General features: G+C 36.8%; 2 protein-coding genes across 5 annotated transcripts; one reads left to right on the plus strand and one right to left on the minus strand.

The window, feature by feature from the left end:
* Window positions 1–2,927: 2,927 nt before the first annotated feature.
* LOC110848430 (BTB/POZ domain-containing protein 6) lies at window positions 2,928–18,169 on the minus strand. Of its 4 annotated transcripts, none has more exons than XM_022095649.2 (7): window positions 17,861–18,169; window positions 8,510–8,813; window positions 5,877–6,072; window positions 5,421–5,616; window positions 5,058–5,344; window positions 4,926–4,976; window positions 2,928–4,832 (listed from the first exon to the last, which is right to left on the minus strand). In XM_022095649.2, the coding sequence occupies exons 2-7, from the start codon at window positions 8,601–8,603 to the stop codon at window positions 4,265–4,267; spliced, it is 1,392 nt and encodes a 463-aa protein (XP_021951341.1). In that variant the 5' UTR covers window positions 8,604–8,813; window positions 17,861–18,169; the 3' UTR covers window positions 2,928–4,264. The 4 variants fall into 4 exon arrangements, with proteins under 4 accessions (XP_021951341.1, XP_021951342.1, XP_021951340.1 ...); XM_022095650.2 differs by lacking the exon at window positions 17,861–18,169 and adding an exon at window positions 15,900–15,947; XM_022095648.2 differs by lacking the exon at window positions 17,861–18,169 and adding an exon at window positions 14,113–14,358.
* Window positions 6,197–8,529, plus strand: LOC110848429. The gene is made up of 5 exons (XM_022095647.2): window positions 6,197–6,388; window positions 6,470–6,813; window positions 6,884–7,213; window positions 7,287–7,630; window positions 7,706–8,529. The coding sequence occupies exons 1-5, from the start codon at window positions 6,249–6,251 to the stop codon at window positions 8,456–8,458; spliced, it is 1,911 nt and encodes a 636-aa protein (XP_021951339.1). The 5' UTR covers window positions 6,197–6,248; the 3' UTR covers window positions 8,459–8,529.
* Window positions 18,170–18,591: the final 422 nt, after the last annotated feature.

Here is an 18,591-nt window from a genome sequence, read left to right on the forward strand (position 1 = left end):
TTGACACGAACTTCATATACAATTTATTTACTTGAGAATTAAATAAGTTTAAGTTGGAAGCAATATTTCGTAACAATTCTGCTCAAAGTTTGTTGTGTGCTTGCACATCTTGAGCCACTTGACGGATCATGAATATAATATGAACTCACTCGTACAAAAGAAATTTGATCAATCATCCTGCAAGAAACGAGGATTGGAATCGATACGTCTTTTCTTTTTCTTTGCACTGTTATGCAAACTTTTATACTTCAATCAAACCAATCGTTCAAGCAGAAGTCTGGTTCAACCAACCAGTCGTCCAGTAGGTGAAGGCTATACGTTGGTTGTCGTGAAAGTCAAACATATTCATAACTTTGGGCATGAAACTATATTTGATTTTCATTGTTACTGCTCAAATGTCGGTTAAATAATAATGACGATATCGTGGTTTTACAAGTCCAAGTTTAAAAGGTTGAAGGATTTCGTAATAGAATTTATTTTACATAAAAGTTATAGATTTCAACTTATACAATTCAAGTTTTAAAGAATGATGTCTGAGTGAGAGAGACAAGTTCATGGCCAAGTAGGAAAAGTGAACAAAGGGAGTTTTCCTCTCAACCAAGCAACCAACATCACCGTCAGGCTCGAAAAGCTAATCTGAATTTATGTCCGTTCTTATGTACTCGTACGTAAGTTATACGTATTTAAGTAAGTTGTGATTCATCTGGTAAAGAAGTCAAGTCTGGAAGTCAGACAGACATTGTAGATCTCTAAAGGAAAGTTGGTTCCCACTTTTTTCTCTCATTTTTCCTCTTCCACCTCGATTTTTGTTCTTTCATTAGAACCACCACGTCTTAAAATAGGATGGAGTAATTAACATGTTTATGACAGTTTTCTGTTGACGTCTACACCACTCTTGAGAGAGACATGCTTCGTGATTTTTGCAATTTGCTGGAATAATAACGGCGACGAAATTGCCAAGATGCATATCTGACGTACAGTAATATGTGAAGTACTGAAAGAGTATGTAAAACTATTTAAATTCGCACAAGGGAATTTTTTACGATGACATTTCCTCTCTTGATAAGGACCATTTTAGATATGCACATATATAAATCGGAGCGTTCCAAGTAAGTAACAACTTGTTTTCCAAGGGGTTTCACAGCTTGTCCCATAAAATGCCCCATGACTTGCAGGGTTGTCCTCACAGCTTTAAGTGGATTGCAAAACTTGAAGTTTTCTTATGGAAAGTAAATTGAGCGTGGCTGTGTTTGTTTCTTCATAATGTTCTATTTCATCCTCACTTTTCGGGATATGTGTTCCGTGTTGAAAATGCGAATCACTTCTCGCCAACAGTATATCCTTTTTCACCACAAGAATAGGAGTCGGCTCCCTTTAAACAAAGGCACGTTCCGTATCATAAACTCTTTTTAACTCTGCCTATACATGTGCATTTCAGGGTTCTTGGGATATGCGTATAGTCCGCTTTTCTCTGCTCTTGTCGTCTCAAGGGCGAAAGATTTATCTTCTTTTGGAAGAAAGCAACAAGCAAAAGGCTGGAAAACATTTGGTAGAAAATGGGAGTAATCAATTTGTCAAATGTTTCTGCTAAGAGGGGAGCAGTTCATCCTGCTTAAATTTAATTCCAACCGAGAAGGAGGGTTGGCTGGCATAATTAATTAGCCTGATGAAAGTTTACACTTCAATAATGCCGTATTTATAACTGGAGTAAACAACTTGAAAGCTCGTGATGCATACAAAAATTTGGCAGGGTCGTAAATAATTTCGTATTTACTAGAATCCGGTCCAATTACCGCACATCATAATTAAACCCAACCACAATTCCGCCTTAAAAATTTTATAAACTTCAAACGGAACAAGGACAATTCCGGTCCGCTTCATAAAATATTTTCATTTCAGTAATTGCATAAAATAAAATAATTAGCAATAAGCAAAACCCTACGAAAATCAGCATGTATGCAGCATCCAATTTGGTACATAGATTTATTTATATCAAAAGCTGAGCAAACTGTTTTTTTTGTCGGTGAAAGCAACTAATTCAAGCACTCTAATTCAATCCGACTTCCTTCCTTCGTTAGTCACTGTGTTGCATTAACAATGTTCAAATGGTGCCTTGATTTCGTCCATTTGTTAAATTTAATTTATGAACTTTCACCATCCGGTTTTCCATTCATTTACAAATTATGAGAGGTCTCATGTACGTACGTCAGCGAAACGGAAGGTCTGCGTATGAACCAAGACTTGACAATTGTTCGTATTTTTATTTATTTTTGGTGTAAAATCTTGTCGTTTTTTTACGTAAAAAAACTTCACAGATTCACCACCACGGTTTTATTTGAATATATGTTGAAAATCTCGTTAAAACAAAGTATCCCTACTTACATACTTTCTCTTTCGAGAAAGCCAGTCAATCTCAACAAACAGTGTTGCATCAACGTTGGAGAAAACGTGTCCGTGGGCGGTGGATAAATTGCACCAAGTTAAAAAAAAAGAAACAATAAAGGGAATAAAAGTTTACAAAGCTCGTCGTCGTCGTCCTCTTTTATTTACTCTTTTCTTTTCGATTCTCTTTACTTGCAGCAAAGTTGAAGTGGATGATTGGATAAGATCGTTTTATTGCGTCGTTGATTGTTCAACAAGTATTGAAACACAATTGAGCAAACTTTGCTGGGAATATGGAGTGGTTTCTCTAGGTTAGTCGTTTGAGTGGTTGTGTGTTGCTGGTTAGATTGAGGAATTTGTCGTTTTGCTTGCCGTCGTCTCGACCAAATGAAATCCGAGATGTCATTTGATTGAAAAAAATTCAAGGTCTTCTTCAGTTTCACATCACAAAGTGCAGGTTGGCACTTGAATGATCCATCCATAATTGAGGATCAAATATTGGCGTCGGTGCTTTTGTAGGATGTAAAATAAAATAATGCAGCTTATTTGTTTATTCTTCGCATTTTCAAAGTATTTATTTCGTCATTAGATCAAAATTGCAGTTTAAAATTACAAACTACTTACACACAGTTATTATGCATTCACAACAATTAGACATTCTCACTTTCAATAAGTTCAGTTATTGATCTAAATTCATGATAATTCATTGTAAACATGATTTTCTTAATGATTAATTAATTTGATTAGTTAATTTTCACTCTTTCAATTATCCTACTACAATTTCGATTTAAATTTCAGACACTGCGAAACGAGATATTTATATGTATGGTTCCAGCCATTCGATATTATACATAATATTCTCTCGATACATATATTTTTTAATTTCGAGCTTGATTTGCATATTTGGATAAATTTTTCATATATTTATTCCGATTCCGAATCATTCTTTCATATATCGCATTTCTCAGGATAAATACTTTCTCGATTGGATTACAATACAACAGCCAGGTAATTGTAATATCAACATGGTAGCAAGATTTTAAAGGTAAATTGTCTTATGATACATACATAAATCACTCTGAATAGGTTGTTATAATTATCTCGTCGATTACAGATCGGTTGCTGGAAGATTTGCTAAGAAATATTTTTTAGAAATATGTTTAGATATCACATTCACACACTTTTTTTGTGGCGCATTATACTTTTTTTTGTTACTGCATACATACATACCATTATTACGTACGGATTATTTGAGGCTGTGAATAAATGCTTTACAAATAAAAACGCGGATATCATATTTGTCATGTCAGTACGATCAATGAATGAATGAATATTATAGAACACAAAAGTTACAATGGGGGTAAATACATTTAAAATAAATGTAATGAATACAGGTTTACCGGATCATTATGTAAATAAAGCAATAATAAGCATACATATCCATTTATATGTATGTAATTAATCTCTGACAAGATTGTGACACGTTAAAATGCATGTAGGCAAGTACAGGTTACTGGCAATATTACTTACATATTTTTCATTAAATAGTAAATAAATCATTGTACTCGACTTAAAATAAATAAGCATTAATTGAGACCAATTTGTTGTGACATGTTAAAAAAAGGTAACTGAATATGAACATCAGTTGTTGAACAATCACGTTTCATAATGTCAATTCGATAATAAGTTTAAACATTGTTCTTTCTGAATCAGACCATGAAATGCGAACAACTTCACACATCTGCGACTATAATGAGAACCAAACGAAATTACTTCCGTGCTTAACTAACAGTACAAACTTAAGCGTATGAATAGTCGTATTTATAAAAAAAGATCCACAAACTTGTACAAATGAATGGCAAAGGTAAGTTTTTTTTTCTTTTCAGTCAAACAAACAGGCAAGAAAAATGACGACCCTTTCGACACACAAATTCCATTTCTTGGACTGATCTGCATTGCTAAAGTTTCGCCGGGGACTAGACGGGTTGCTATTTGAGGGAGATGAGAGTTGACTGTTCGAACGACTGCCCCTGTTATTCCGACGACTTCGACAACACCTGCGATGATTCCACCTCTCAATTAAGCTGAGACCACCACCGCGTTTCGACTTTTTTGCCGGAGATGGGTGACCAATTGTTCGAATGGGACATCGTGGTCGAGCCAAGTTGCGATAATAGGGCCGCAAAGTGGTCGGAATCCCGAGCGGATTGTTTGGTGGGGACGAGAGTTCATTCTGGATTTCCGCTCGGCTACCATTCTTTAAGATTCTGGTTAAACATGAGATCTCCTCGGGGGTGAAAAGGCCGGATTTTGCGGGTCCAAGTTCGCACAAGAAGGAGGCGAGGCTCATGGTCAGATAGCGTGGGAGGAAGAGAGATTCGCCCAACACGGTGCGTTTTGACTCGGTCGTCAGAGGCAGTTGTTTTCGTTTGCACTCTTTGTCCGTCCACCTAAAAAAATAAGAGTTTGATTAGAAATGTGTTTCGTAACGGAATGTTTCGTAACGTCGGAAGGAAGGAGGTATTTGTGTGACAAGAACTCACTTGAGGATCGCATTGAAAGCGAGATTTTCATCAGAAATATCAAGCGTGTCTCTGTGTAAATAGAAAATAATGACAAAATAAGTTTCAATTTCGCAAAGAGCAAATAAAATAAATTTATTTCGCAATGGAAACCTGGAGAGGATTAAGCGGAACGTGTCCACGTCCAGATCTTCCATCTCGTCCAAAAGTAGGACACTGTTTGCCTCCTTGTCCACAAAATTGAGACATTTCTGCAGCAATCGAGAACAATCAGTTTCAATACAGTCCAAGTACTCGGACTCTGGATTCTGAGCTGCTGCAAGCTGGGAGAAGTTTAAGGGATTGTCGTCTGTCGCAGACATGTGCACTTCCTGACCCCCTGGGAAGGAGGAGCTGGTAAGAAACATCTCTTGCATCATTTGCCTCTCACGTCCCCAGTTCTGCAATAAATAGGAAAATACTTCTTACTAAAGTGTCATTCACAAATGTCGCATTGTTTATTGTCACTTTAAATACCTCAAGATTTTGAACATTTCCACAAAGGAGAGGAATATTGCTCAGGATGGACAGGATGTTGTTGACATTCAGATTCTGACTGAGATAATCGACACATTTTTGGACCAGTTCGGGACACTGGTATTTGTGAGCTGCGTATAAAGTCCGGAGTGCTGTTTCTACTGATTGAAATGCCATTTCCTGTGCGTACAAGTGTCTGCAATTATTTAGACAAAGAGCGTCAGATTGGAGGATATTGAGTTGTGCGTAATTATAGGACAAAATGGACTAGCAAATGAGATCATATTCAATTCTGGGGGATACACACTGCATATGGGGTTTGTAAGTGAGGGGAATCTTTATATCCTATTTTGGGGTTAATAACGGGGATTATCAGGATTGAAGAGGAACAAGGCGTCTCATTTGCAGATGTCCAGATGACCAATAAAGTAAAGCATAATGACCTCATCCACTTACCGCAAGAGATTGTCGAAAGCTCTCCCATCAACATCAGACACTGTAATTTTGTGCGGTTCGTTGCCACCTTGTTCATTATGTTGTGGGCTAAAATATTCGGAAAACATTGCTCGAAAGACTGGGGTAGAGTTGTAAAGGATGGTTTTGTGAGCAGGGATCCTCCACTGGTCATCATAACCGACGAGGAAGACGACGTCTAGATATGGAGGAAAAATAATCTCACATACATAAATCATGGTGAAATACTCACATTTCCCCGAGTCACTACGGTAGGAATTTACTACATATGTGAAATTACTACTTCTCACACAGCAGCAGCAAGAGCTTAATTTTTTGTGCTACACTTTGTACTTTAGTTTTCTTTTTATAACAATGGAGGAGGACAAATCATTTTCGGACGACGACGATTTCGTCACAACGCAGAAGAGGCGGATGGCGACACCGAAGGTGGTTGAGAAAAAGGCAAAAATAGAGAACGCCGGTCCATCTACGTCTGCTGCGAAATCTAAGCCGTTAGTTTTTAGTTCCTCCTCCTCCTCCCACCACTACTTTGTATTCAATATTTGATCAATATTTCTAATTTATGTTGTTAGTTCCACCGCGAAAACTACTACAGCCGCCCCTCATCCTAGCAAACATTTGGCCGTGGAGACTACGAAAGCCGCAAACTGTGATGAAGGGGAGTTAAATCCCCGTGGAACGAAGGATAAGGAGAAGAGAAAGTCGGAAACCGCTACAAGTCTTGTCCGTAAAGACCAGAATTTCCTACCCGTCCCGTGGTCCTACATTCCTGATGAGGAGGAGATGGAAGTGGAGGAGGAAGAAATGCGACTCAGGGATGGGAGGGGGATTATTTATAGAGATGGGGATTTGGCTGAAGAGTTCCAAATAAGGTACATGGCTTCGTCGAATGCAAGACTTGACAAAACGTTTAAAGGTAACATAATAATTACCACTTGCATGATAATGATTAGTGCACTATTTAATAAGGTTGTCATGCTATATAGGTGAAGGGGTGGATAAAATCAGGATGACGATTCTGCGGTTAGTTGGACTAGCCCCGACTGAAACCGCTTCCCCTGACCTCGATGTTTATGAAGCCTCTCCACAACTTTTTTTGACCCAGGAGGAGCAGGGATTGACCGCTGCACAGAGGGAGGTTCTCTTCCAGGAGATTTTCCGCAGAGGAGGTCGTGTTGACGTTGAAGACAAACCGGGATGGTTTTTAATTATTCACAAGGCCCCCACCACCGGGCTAATTCATTTATGTTTGGAGAGACCTAAAATAGATAGAGGAATACTGATCTATGATGCTACAAGGCTTTGCACGAAACCAAGTAAGCATAATTAAGGTGGATGATTGTTGTATCTTGATATATATTTAAATAATGTGTCATTCTCATTAATCAGAGTGTTACCAATACTACCAAACTCTCTCAAATGATGTCCTCCCCAAGTGTATGAAGCATCAATCCAATCCCATTTATGCCATGATGAAAGTAACTGATTTCAATCGAAGGGACGTGTTGGTGCTTCTTCATATGCAGTCAGCATACTCTGCAGCATCGAATGCATCCGATCGGGATAAAGATGAAAGGATCGAATTGTGTCTTCATCAAATATGTACCAGTTACCCGCAGTGGAAAAATTATTGTGCTACGGAGGGCCTAGCAAGTCGACCGATCCCCAAATCCATATCGCGACACCACTTTAACAACGACGGCGACGCTCTAAGGATGCTGTCATTCGAATCCGTTAGTGAAATTGTCTCGAAACGAATATCTTGAGTAATGAGTTGTGATTTCATCATTATTATTATGCATTTGTAGACCATTGGAATGTTTATTAAACTTGCCCCCGGATCTCAACCCATCATCAATTTGGATGATTTAATCCCCTTGTGTTATGGATTGGAGCGTGAGATTGATGCGCGACTAAAGGAGTTGGGAATGGAACTCAAGATTCGTCGCCACTTGACCAAAGAGGAGAGGTCGGAGGTCAAGTACCCTTTTTGTGGAGAATACTTGTTAGGAACAGCTGCAGCAGCACACCAACAACCGGAGAAAGGGAAAACTTTTTTGTACACCATCATGAGTCGGGACATGTGGTATTTCGGTTGGAGTGCAACCCCCGATTTCAAGAAACGCTTGGACATAAGAGGGGGGACTGATGGTGCAAGGGAGTACAAACGAATCACAGAGAAGAGACAAAAAGAGAGAGAGTTAGAGATAGAGGGACTGCAACAGAGAGATAGAGAATTAGGTAGAGCAGAGGAGTTATCTATCTATCCACCCCCACTTAAGGCTCCTACCCTGACCCCCTACCTTGTCGCCAAATGTGAAGATGATGACAAGAAGATCATCAAGACCAAGACCATCGAAGCAAAAATGATCATTGCAGGCTATATTGCTTATTTGTTGGGATTCCGTAATCCTATTCGTCCTAATTCTGATGTAGGTTATTCTGTTAATAAGTGTGTTTCTATAAGTTTAGTTGATTCTAATTCATGGGGCGAGATATGTGAATTTGTCAAGTTATTCTGGGGGTTTGAACCAATGTTGGCGAAGTATAAGAGAAATTGAATTATGTTTATATGTTTTGTACACGTAACAATGGAGATGCAATAAACATACCACATCCTTGTTCACAGCCATAAATCCCTTGACTAATTATCTCGTCCAGTTTGGGGGCAGTTGGCTTCAGGGGGCGCATATTCGTGGGCCACATCTCACTCTTTTTTAATCAGAGTTGTTAGTGAATTTTCTTGCTATTTGTTTTTCCGTAGGATTCGATTGTCTCTTAGTTTCATTCCAAAATAAAGAATCGTCCTTCTCTTTCCCCACCGCGTCAGTAGTCTTCAGGTAAAAATCGCCACGGTCACAGAACCAGCTGCTACGCGCAGGATACGTTTTTGGCTGCGGGGTGAGAATTCACAAACTGGAAAGAATTGAATACATTAATTTTTTATTAGTAGGTAAATGGCTTGGTTTATGATTTGAGACACTGATCATGGTCCCCATTCTTTGAGTAGGGTTAGGTTTTATTTATTATACGCAAGAACTGAAAGGTCAACCTTTTCATGATCAAAACCTGGATAATGTCACCTTTTTTATGCTCCTATTGCCACACTTTGCCCATGCAATCGACGCGACGAGACAAGAATCAATCACACACACTGCGAGACACTTCCTGTCCCTGTCCAGCCACTCTCTACGTACACATTATTACGACTGACTGAACAAGTCCTCAACATTTTTTATGCCAAGAAAGTCGAGATGAAAGTGAGTGAATAATATGAGATGATGATTGATATCAACTTCGGTCTGGCCAGGCCACCGCATTTCTCTCTCCAGGTCGTTTTTTGGTACCTCGAAAAATAAATTCTATGCATTCCAAAAGTATCGCTTTGCAATGAACCCTGTAAATATTTACATTTCTCACACATTTGTTTTACTACTCTACTACTATTTACTACGTTGGTGGTTTGGTTTGGCACTATAAAATTATGAATCACCACCAAGAATTTCGAGACACTTTGCAATTTGAGACGGTTCATTTTAAACCTTTAATCGACTTCCGACCATGATCGTAAAGTCAAATGTGAGGTGATTACGGCTTGTTTTACTTGCATATATAAGTGCAAAGTTTTATATAGAAATTACATCATGAAATGAAAATAAATCAAGTAGTAGGCCTTAAATTAACCTTTTTGGAAGTAAACGTGACACAATAACCTGTCAAGTTGTTTAACCGGTGGTTTATATGTATGGCGAATTATTAGCAGCACTTCATAAAACATACCACACCCATTCCTCACTCGATGCCATTTCCATAAAAAAATTGTGGCAGGCAGATTAGTTCATATTTATTTAGTTTATGATCGCTTAGCTGGGAGTTCAGACCAATTTTTAGCATTTCACGTCGTCACGGGAAAAATGTGAGACGTGACAATCGATTAGAATCTTGAATTGATAAATATAATTGCATTTGGTAATTGCTTCACATTCTAAAATTTGGTGGTGTTAAGTGGCACTTTATTATTTGGCAGAGTTGTTATAAATAGATCTGTGCCTAAATTAATTCTTTGCTATTAGGCGGTGAAGTATGTGTATAAACAATGCTAATCTAAAGTGGAGACCATTTAGTCATATTTGTTAATAGTTTGGGCATCAAATTTCATGTCTTCCCAACACAACCAAATAAAATTCTTGGTGGTGTGTGGGATCGACGCCACATTCCGACGCCATGCATTCCAAAGAAGTACCCAAAATCGTATTATGATGCTAGCTTGAGATTTATTTACGATATTTTTCTTACCCTGAAAGGACCTAAGGACACGAAACTGAAGCATTAAGAATTTCAGTTCATGTCCCCATTCCAGGTCTTTTACCCGAATTGGTTTCACTTTTAATAGGGCACATTTCATTTTTGGTGAAAAATCGATACCCCCAATTTTACGAGAAATAGTATAAAACCGTTAATTTCATCACGACACGACACCTTTATTTGTTTGCGAAGTAACTACGTTCAACTAAATGCCAAATAAACATATATCCACCCACCTGCTTTAATAGCCTTATCAATTAAGCTTAATAATAAATTGTTTGTGGAAATGAGTGTCGGAACAGAGCGTGAAACAGAGGTAAAAAAGAATAATAATAACTACACGAATGTCAAATGTTAGATAATATTAATACCCATACTACTTATATGACTTGTCATTATTGTTATAATCGCTTTTTTAACCAGAGGAGAGAGGTTTGCTTGGTTCTCCAGAGATAAATAATATGCATGCATGCAAAAGTTATTATTTTCAAAGCGTCTTACCGAATATGAGGCAAGAGCAAATTTATCCTGCTAAGAGTGAGACGTACAAAATCATGGTGACTCTTTTCTGTGTAAACTGCACTGAACAATATATTTATGTAGTTGACAAGGTGCGATATTGGTGGGATTTGATGTGATTCTGGACCAATATTATTTAACCTGGACCAGTTTTACAGACCAGATTTAACAAAACTGAAGGAAGAAATGAGTAAAAATTATTGAAGGACAAGTTGCACAAGGAGCTTGCTTTGTATGCAAGTGCTGAATATGTGTATGTAGGAGGGGTTTATCAATGTATATATATTTTTTGTTATGTAATTGTAATCTGCAACTAATATCCATTAGTCTGCAAAACGCACTGCCAGCACAGTTCTAAAATTTAAAGGCAATGCTCCTACTAATAAATACATAACACAGAGTGCGAAACAACACAAAATAATAAATATGTGACATTTGACAACACCATATCCCGACCATGATAATAACGTTATCTTAATGTGACTCGTCTAGCGGGGGAGCGAGAAAAGTGGAAGATGCGGAAACCACAATAACCACACACTGATATGACAAATGTATGTCTTCGATTTTATGAAATACGCTCATTTTCTACATCTCCTCCAGAAATGACTCAATTACCTATGCGACCAATTTACATATGAATAGGACTGATTCCTTTATGAAATGGATGAAAATTTTCATGTTTAAGTCCTTCAGCCAAACGGATGCCGTCTTTGTCATGAAATGAAACTACGTATAAGGCGAGACTTTAGTCGAGAAAGTCGCCAACTTGATCTTAGAATTTTATAAAATCCGTATTATGGAACATCATTCATCATTTTCCGTGCTTAATTTTGTAATAAAATTACTGAACAGCCTTCAAATTTTCAGTGGAGCCAGGAAAGCAATAATCACAACAGGATTAAAAAGGTGACATTGCATTTATGTATGTCAGAAGGCACAACAGCCATGATTTTATGGACACTGGCTGTTACTCCGTTGTCGATATTAAGCATTATCGCCGATCGGATGTGTTTTTGTTTCTTCCTTAATCAGCAAAAATCAGCGATAAGCATTTATGAACACAACAACAAACGAAAGTTCTCAATGTCGTGGTGGGGGTAAAGTGAAAGAAAAAAACCTGCTGCAGTTTTTATGACCAATAATACAATTTGGCATTGTACCTATAATCTATGTATGCATGTTCTTGTGAGACAAAATATAGTCAAAATATAAATAAATCGGTGTAGTCTCAATTTATGCACCTACTGTCTGGACAGCGTTGAAAATAGGTACGATCGTGTGCCTACTTTACAAAAACCATTCGTTTCTTTGTCAGATGAGCATTATGCTTATGACTCACTTTAATTACGGAATTGAATGAAACTCGAGAAATATAATGTCCTGGGCAGATCCGGAATTTACGAGTAATAATAAAAACATTGCAAAGTCTCAATTTTCCCACAACTCTGAACTACTGCACTGTTTACAATCACAACTTGTTAAGTACATGTTTGTCCAGATATGCATATATCTGTCTTCCAAAACTATTAAAATGGCCATAAAATTTTACACAACCGCATTCTAAAGAATATGTACGTAAGTACGTCTCATGTCATTTCACACCACTAACCAACCACCCTTTGGAAATATCTTGAATATTTCTAATCGGATCGGTTAAAATCTGTGCCTACGTATTCGTGCAGCATTATAGAAAATAAGTATAAATATTTGAGAAAGAATGCTGATCAAGTTACGAATTTTAGCTTTATGTAAGTTCCTAATGGGAGGAAAGTAATGCGCTTTTAACGGCGTAAAAATGAACATGGGCTGACAACTAATGAGCTGCGCATATATAATCTTATCAGTATCACAAGATCTTGTCCAGCGTCTAGTCGGGGCTATGATAATTTAAATCACATGTCGCCGAATTCTTCATTTCCAACTTTGACGAGAGAATGAGATCATAATCACAAGACAAGACAAGTCATGTTGCATGTCATGCATGCAATGCATGACATGCAACATGTCATGTCATGTTGCTTTTGCTAAATTTAAGTACAAATGTATATGCACATGGTGAGAGAACAGTGGTTGTTTGTTTCTCTGTAATCAGGAGACAGTCGCAAAATTGAAGTCATAAATGTGACGATTTCAGGCTGCGATTGTTTTTGCAATGACAAATCACTTGTAGGATCAAGGGTTACCATCATGAAAAATATTAGTCATAAGAAGTAAGAACCTATTGAGACAAACGGAAGTACTCTGTAGCCAGATTCTGAACTTTTTTTACGCCTCTGGATTTTTAAAATTAAAACAACAAAAACATTCTACATTATTATCTGGATCTATAAAAATGCAACACATTTTGGTTATCCAAGAACAATTTGGCAAGACGAGTTTGCAATTTTTTGGAATATTTTTGAACTGAACTTACATCTTGTCTGGAAGGATGCGGAAGTTTTCTTGCGGAAGTGAATGAGCTGAGAAGAATTATTTTCATTCCTTTACTGATAATGTTTACAAAATGCTACAGACTTCATTAGCTACATACTTGAACGTACAAAAAATTAACACGTGCTAATAATTCTGGAAACGCAGCATCAGCTAAAAACACAGATACCTATTTACATCCTGACTTTTTTTTAGAGAGAATCCAATCAGAAGCATTAATCACTCTCTTCAAATTCTATTTTGATGGATTTCAACATTTCTTGTTATCAACATTTTTAGAGGAAACCACAAAACGAAATGCGAAGTATGGGAATAAATACTTACATTTTCATCGCAAAACGAATCAAAATTAATTTAACCAAATTGACCAAAAATACGTAATAATTATTACCTAAATACGGTTTGAGTACTGCACACAAAACGTGGTTAGTCAAATATTCTTAAATATTTCTCTCCATACTGAGAAAATTATGATAAGCGTCATAAACTTGGATTTTGGTTAGAAATGGCGTGACATATTTTTTATCGTCAAAATCAAATCTTTTTATTCTGGTCAATTTTACCTATCCATGTTTATAAAGATTTAGGAAATGCAGTAGTCAGCTCTCGGTTTTGGATAATCCCATGACACACATTGAATTTATGTGCATAAAGATGAAAATAAACGCAACTGAAATATCTACTACATACATATTAACATTTGTGCTTTACGAGTACCTTTTTCCACCAGTCACCCACAGCCACATTTGACATAAGCAAACCAGCCATCACATTCTGGTTAAGTTATTCCCAATCATGTCTTAATTTTGACATTGTGCCAAAACACCATAAAACGAAACAACCAAAAACTACTGCACTGAACTCACAAAAATGTCAATAACTACTTCTTATTATGAGCATCTGCTAATGTTCATGGTGCAAAAAATAGAGGAAGATGTGGAAAATGGGATCATCTTACCTCCGTGATGATTCCAGATATTCCAACAATTTCATTTAAGCAGAGCAATAAATAATTTCACTTTCAAAATATTGCCCTTCCATGCAATATGTTTCCGAAAATATAGCAGACCCTCCATGAAATTTGCTCCAGCACTTCTTTCTTAACAGGATGAACTAATTAAACCGGGCAATTTCATGATACCACAAAAACTACAACCGACCGACAATCCCTCCTCATTTCCCTTTGTTACTAGCTACTTTGTCTCTTAAAACCTCCAGTCCCACCAGGGATGCATATGCTTATTTGCGGTTGCAAATTGTGAGTAAATGCAATAAACAAATGACTTCTTAGCACAGCACTCCCCGCATGACTATCTATCTCTCTGTATGGAAATGGAATACAAATTCGCTCAGCAATGAAACGGTCATTCATCGCATTGTTGACAGCAGGCGGAGGGTTTAGTCGGGACAAATGAGACAAACATGTCAAACAGTCTTCTTATATGACTGACTACAATGTGAGACTCACAAAGTATAATCTTGTACACAAATTTTGACTATCCCCGAAATAGTAAATTGAAAAACATGCATATTCATCAACACCCCGAAGCTGGATTTGTGCTATGTACATACATAATTCTGGGTATGACATAGCAAGGTAAATATTACGGCAGAAATTTCTTGTGATAACAAAAACAACGTACTACAACACTACATCACCAATCAACAACTACATTTATACGTACAGTATACACAAATGTATGAATGTATTTTGCAACCGTAAAATGAGACCGCTTTTCATTACATAATAATAAATTGAATGAAAGAGTGAGTGGGAACCACACTTTTTATAAAAGGCATATAAACTATATGTAAAAGCGCAAAGGGGAGGGCGTAGAAAGGTTGTGAAGGTCAACACTGTTAAAGTTAAAATGTAGCATAAGCAAAAGAGGTTTGAATTCAACGTAAAGTTTGATGATGATGTTCACTGGTATAAATTGAACATGTGAAGTTGTGTATATTGTGTATTTAGTTTAGTACTGGGACATATAAGGGTTCTCCGTTTTTGTGCAAAAAAGTTGCAAAATAATGTGCAACAGGGTAGGCACAGGATGAGCCAGGTGCTCGAGCGGGGTCCCCTTTCCTTCCTTTATGCCATAGTTTTTGTTCATTTCATTGTATCAGAATGCAAAAAAACTCGAGTTTAGACTAAGGAACGTTTTTTTAAGTGGTCTGCTAAACTAATGATACACAAAATAATACACATCCTCTAAATTGCTATAAACAACCGCATAAACACAGTGAAACCAACATAGGTATACCTCATTGTACATACTAGGAAGATGAAATGCTGTGTATTTATGTGTAACATGAGGGGGACTTTGGTTTGCTAATGTATAGAGTTACGTATATATAGAAATCATGTTACTTTACTAACTTCTGATGTATAACTTTCCCCCAAATTCTAAAGTTATGTGGACTCCAATATTTTATTTTACGACCTCATGAAAACAAAGATTCTTCAACACGTTCTTAAATTTCTGGGTGAAATAAGTGCTATCTATGCTTATTGATATTAGAGCATTATACACACTCAGAATTTGGAAAGAAATTGCGTTCTCTGTAAAAGTTAACAAATCTTTGACATTTGCAGACTAAAGTGTCACAGAAAAAGTATTTAACACTGCGTCTACGTCAATTCGGCTGCAATATTGCGAAATTTATGGCGTCCCGTAGTGAAATGAAAAACTGTACCAGCGTCATAATTCTATTAAGAGTTTAAAATGAAAATTGATTTTTACATACCTGTTGTATTCCCGAAATTAAACTTTAATATTGTGCACTCAGGAGTAAAAGTGAAATGATGCTTCAAAAGTAAAAGTAAACCTTGATCACCCAAAAATCCTTATTTTATACCATTACATTTAGCTTACATTTACATATCAGCTCAAATATTAAAAAAAAAACATACATACCGATTATTAACAAATTAATTACTCATTATATTTACATTTTTAACAGAACGTGTTAAAACGTTCAAGTATGTAAACAAACACTAACATAACGTTGAATGCTTCCTGAGCTATATTTTTTTATGAGTTCATCCGTCGTCTGTAGCTCATCTTTGAATCGGTAATGACATTACATGCATAAAAGTGCGTAAAATATTTGCCTCATAATATAATTTGCAAAAGTATGAAATCACTGCTAACAAGTTTCACTATCAATGGAAAGATAACAGTATTGATATGTAAGTACATCGTTATACGACCATGAAATCATCTACTGTTCGATGGCACACAAGTTGTAAATCAGGAGGATTACACCAAACTAAATATTCCTGGTTTGCATTCTACTGTCGATTTTGACCATATTTTTATAGCAAATAACCATAAAATGGATCAAATTAATGTAAATAAAATGAGACAGACAGACTCCTAAATGAAACACATGAATAGTTGTATACTATTATAAACCTTGGTTAAACATACAATTTGACTCTCTTTTCCCATAAAAAATGTGACATCATTAATCAGAGTTCGATCAACTTTACCTTTACGTGAAAGCACCCTATATGAATGTACAATAGTAAATCTGTGGTAAGTAAATAATCGTGTCGTACCTCAAGTGTGGTAACAACGGAATTGTTGTGAGTATTAATTTTCTATGTACTACCTTATCGACGATCTGATAATGAAATTGCCTCTTTTTGAGGCAATTGTACATTTCCATGCTCAAGTTTTGGGATTGATCACGTTTTTGGATTTCCGCACCAACTCAATTATGTAGATATTACCCTCATTTTACATACGAGTATAAATTCAATTAGATAAGAAATACACGCAATAAATAATCGAACCTACCAAATAAATCAAATCCTCTTTACACGCATGGAAATCACGATAGCGCTTTCTCCACACACGATACACTCATGCACTAACTTTGCTTCCTTATTAACGTATCTATGAATCAAAATATATGTAATAGGCACCAGATCCATACGCACAAATGTTTGCCCTGTGCGTGCGTTTCGCAAAAGTATTGATCAGCTTTCTCCGTCGTTCTCCAGCATTTGTCCCACTGCCACCACTTTCACTACTCCCACCTACTTTCTCTCCACTGCCTGCTCTATCACGGGGGAAAAAGTTAGTGGAAAATGGGTCACCCACACGCAACCCTGCTTCTCCCACTTTCTTTTATGTTTTAAAAATGCACACTTTTTCCGAGATGTGACGTACTCGTACTGATGTATGTAAAAATTTAGCAACCACAATTAAGTATTATGCAATGCATGGAAATGCATTAACCCCAAACCAAAAAGAGGTTTAGTTTGATTCCAAATTTTTCCTTATTTCACAAAATTTAAGATTTGTATCAAGTTTCGTTTCAGCCAGTACGGAATAAGAATATGTTTTCCTTACAATTTTAGGATACACATTGACTGAAAAACAAACTTTTAAGGGGTTCTTTTGACACGCATGTTACAAACAATTTGACATTTACACCCTAAAATATGATGTTTCCTTTTCTCTTCCCATCCTAAAAGTTATGACTTTATGTGCAAAGGTATCTATGACATGAAGTGAAGGCAATAAGTAATAGGAATTTCGCAAAATTTTATGAAGGGGTCTTCTTCCCCAAGTGCAGGTGAATGACTCAGGTGCTTGTGATTGTTTCCCTCAACATATACGCTCACACATAAAAAATACACATCTCGCATACTTATTAGCGAGGACTTGTTCCATTTAAATTGTGCTGACTCTTACCTTTTCAGTTGGAGAATAGCAGACCCATGCACTGGAAAAGGCTTTCTGTTACGTAAAACTGATGGGTAAAGAATATCATGAAGAAAGAGAACTTAGGATGACACAAGAAGAGGACGACCAGACCAGGCAGTAAATAAATCCCAACTAAAACCAAGTTTTTGGCTACCCGAATAAGAAGAAAAGAACGCACAAGTTCTCGTTGCATTACACCACAGTCTTTTATCGATTGCTTTCGTTTACTAAGTCAGAAGAGACACACTTCTGCTGCTGCTGCTGAATTCATGCGATCTCTCTACATCATGACGATCAGAGAATGCACACAAGTAAAGTGGCACACGAGAAAATGTGCAAAGTTTTGGCTTACAGAGTCGGGCGGAACTACCCGAATTTCAGTTTTTTGCAGATTCCTTTCTGCAAATTGTTGGCAACTTGCACCAAAATGTACACATGTAGTAAAGAGAAGATCAATGTCTTTTGCTTATCTTGGCAGTACTTCATGTACACACGTTTTTGTAATGGAGAGCTTTTTAGGAGTGAAAGTATTTAGTAAATAAATAAATAAATGTTGGTATGTATCTGTTTTTGCAAATTTATGTATGATAAAAACCGGCGAGTTAAAAATAATTTGATTTTTTTTCTACACTTTTGTTATCCGTTATTGATATTATTTACCTTGCAGTCAAGGCTTGGCTGTTTTGATGCGTAATGTGTCCATCAGTTCATTGAGTTGG

Source organism: Folsomia candida, unplaced genomic scaffold (genome assembly GCF_002217175.1).
Source record: "Folsomia candida strain VU population unplaced genomic scaffold, ASM221717v1 Fcan01_Sc004, whole genome shotgun sequence".
Lineage (NCBI taxonomy): Eukaryota > Metazoa > Arthropoda > Collembola > Entomobryomorpha > Isotomidae > Folsomia > Folsomia candida.

Bases quoted from the DNA above. Each gene is read 5' to 3' on its own strand.
- LOC110848429 (XM_022095647.2), top strand. From the start codon at position 6,249: ATGGAGGAGGACAAATCATTTTCGGACGACGACGATTTCGTCACAACG. The intron at 6,814-6,883 runs GTAACATAATAA...CATGCTATATAG, and splicing joins ACTTGACAAAACGTTTAAAG to GTGAAGGGGTGGATAAAATC. The intron at 7,631-7,705 runs GTTAGTGAAATT...ATGCATTTGTAG, and splicing joins GGATGCTGTCATTCGAATCC to ACCATTGGAATGTTTATTAA.
- LOC110848430 (XM_022095649.2), bottom strand. From the start codon at position 8,603: ATGTGGCCCACGAATATGCGCCCCCTGAAGCCAACTGCCCCCAAACTG. The intron at 5,617-5,876 runs GTAAGTGGATGA...AAATAATTGCAG, and splicing joins GCTTTCGACAATCTCTTGCG to ACACTTGTACGCACAGGAAA. The intron at 5,345-5,420 runs GTATTTAAAGTG...TATTTATTGCAG, and splicing joins GAAATGTTCAAAATCTTGAG to AACTGGGGACGTGAGAGGCA.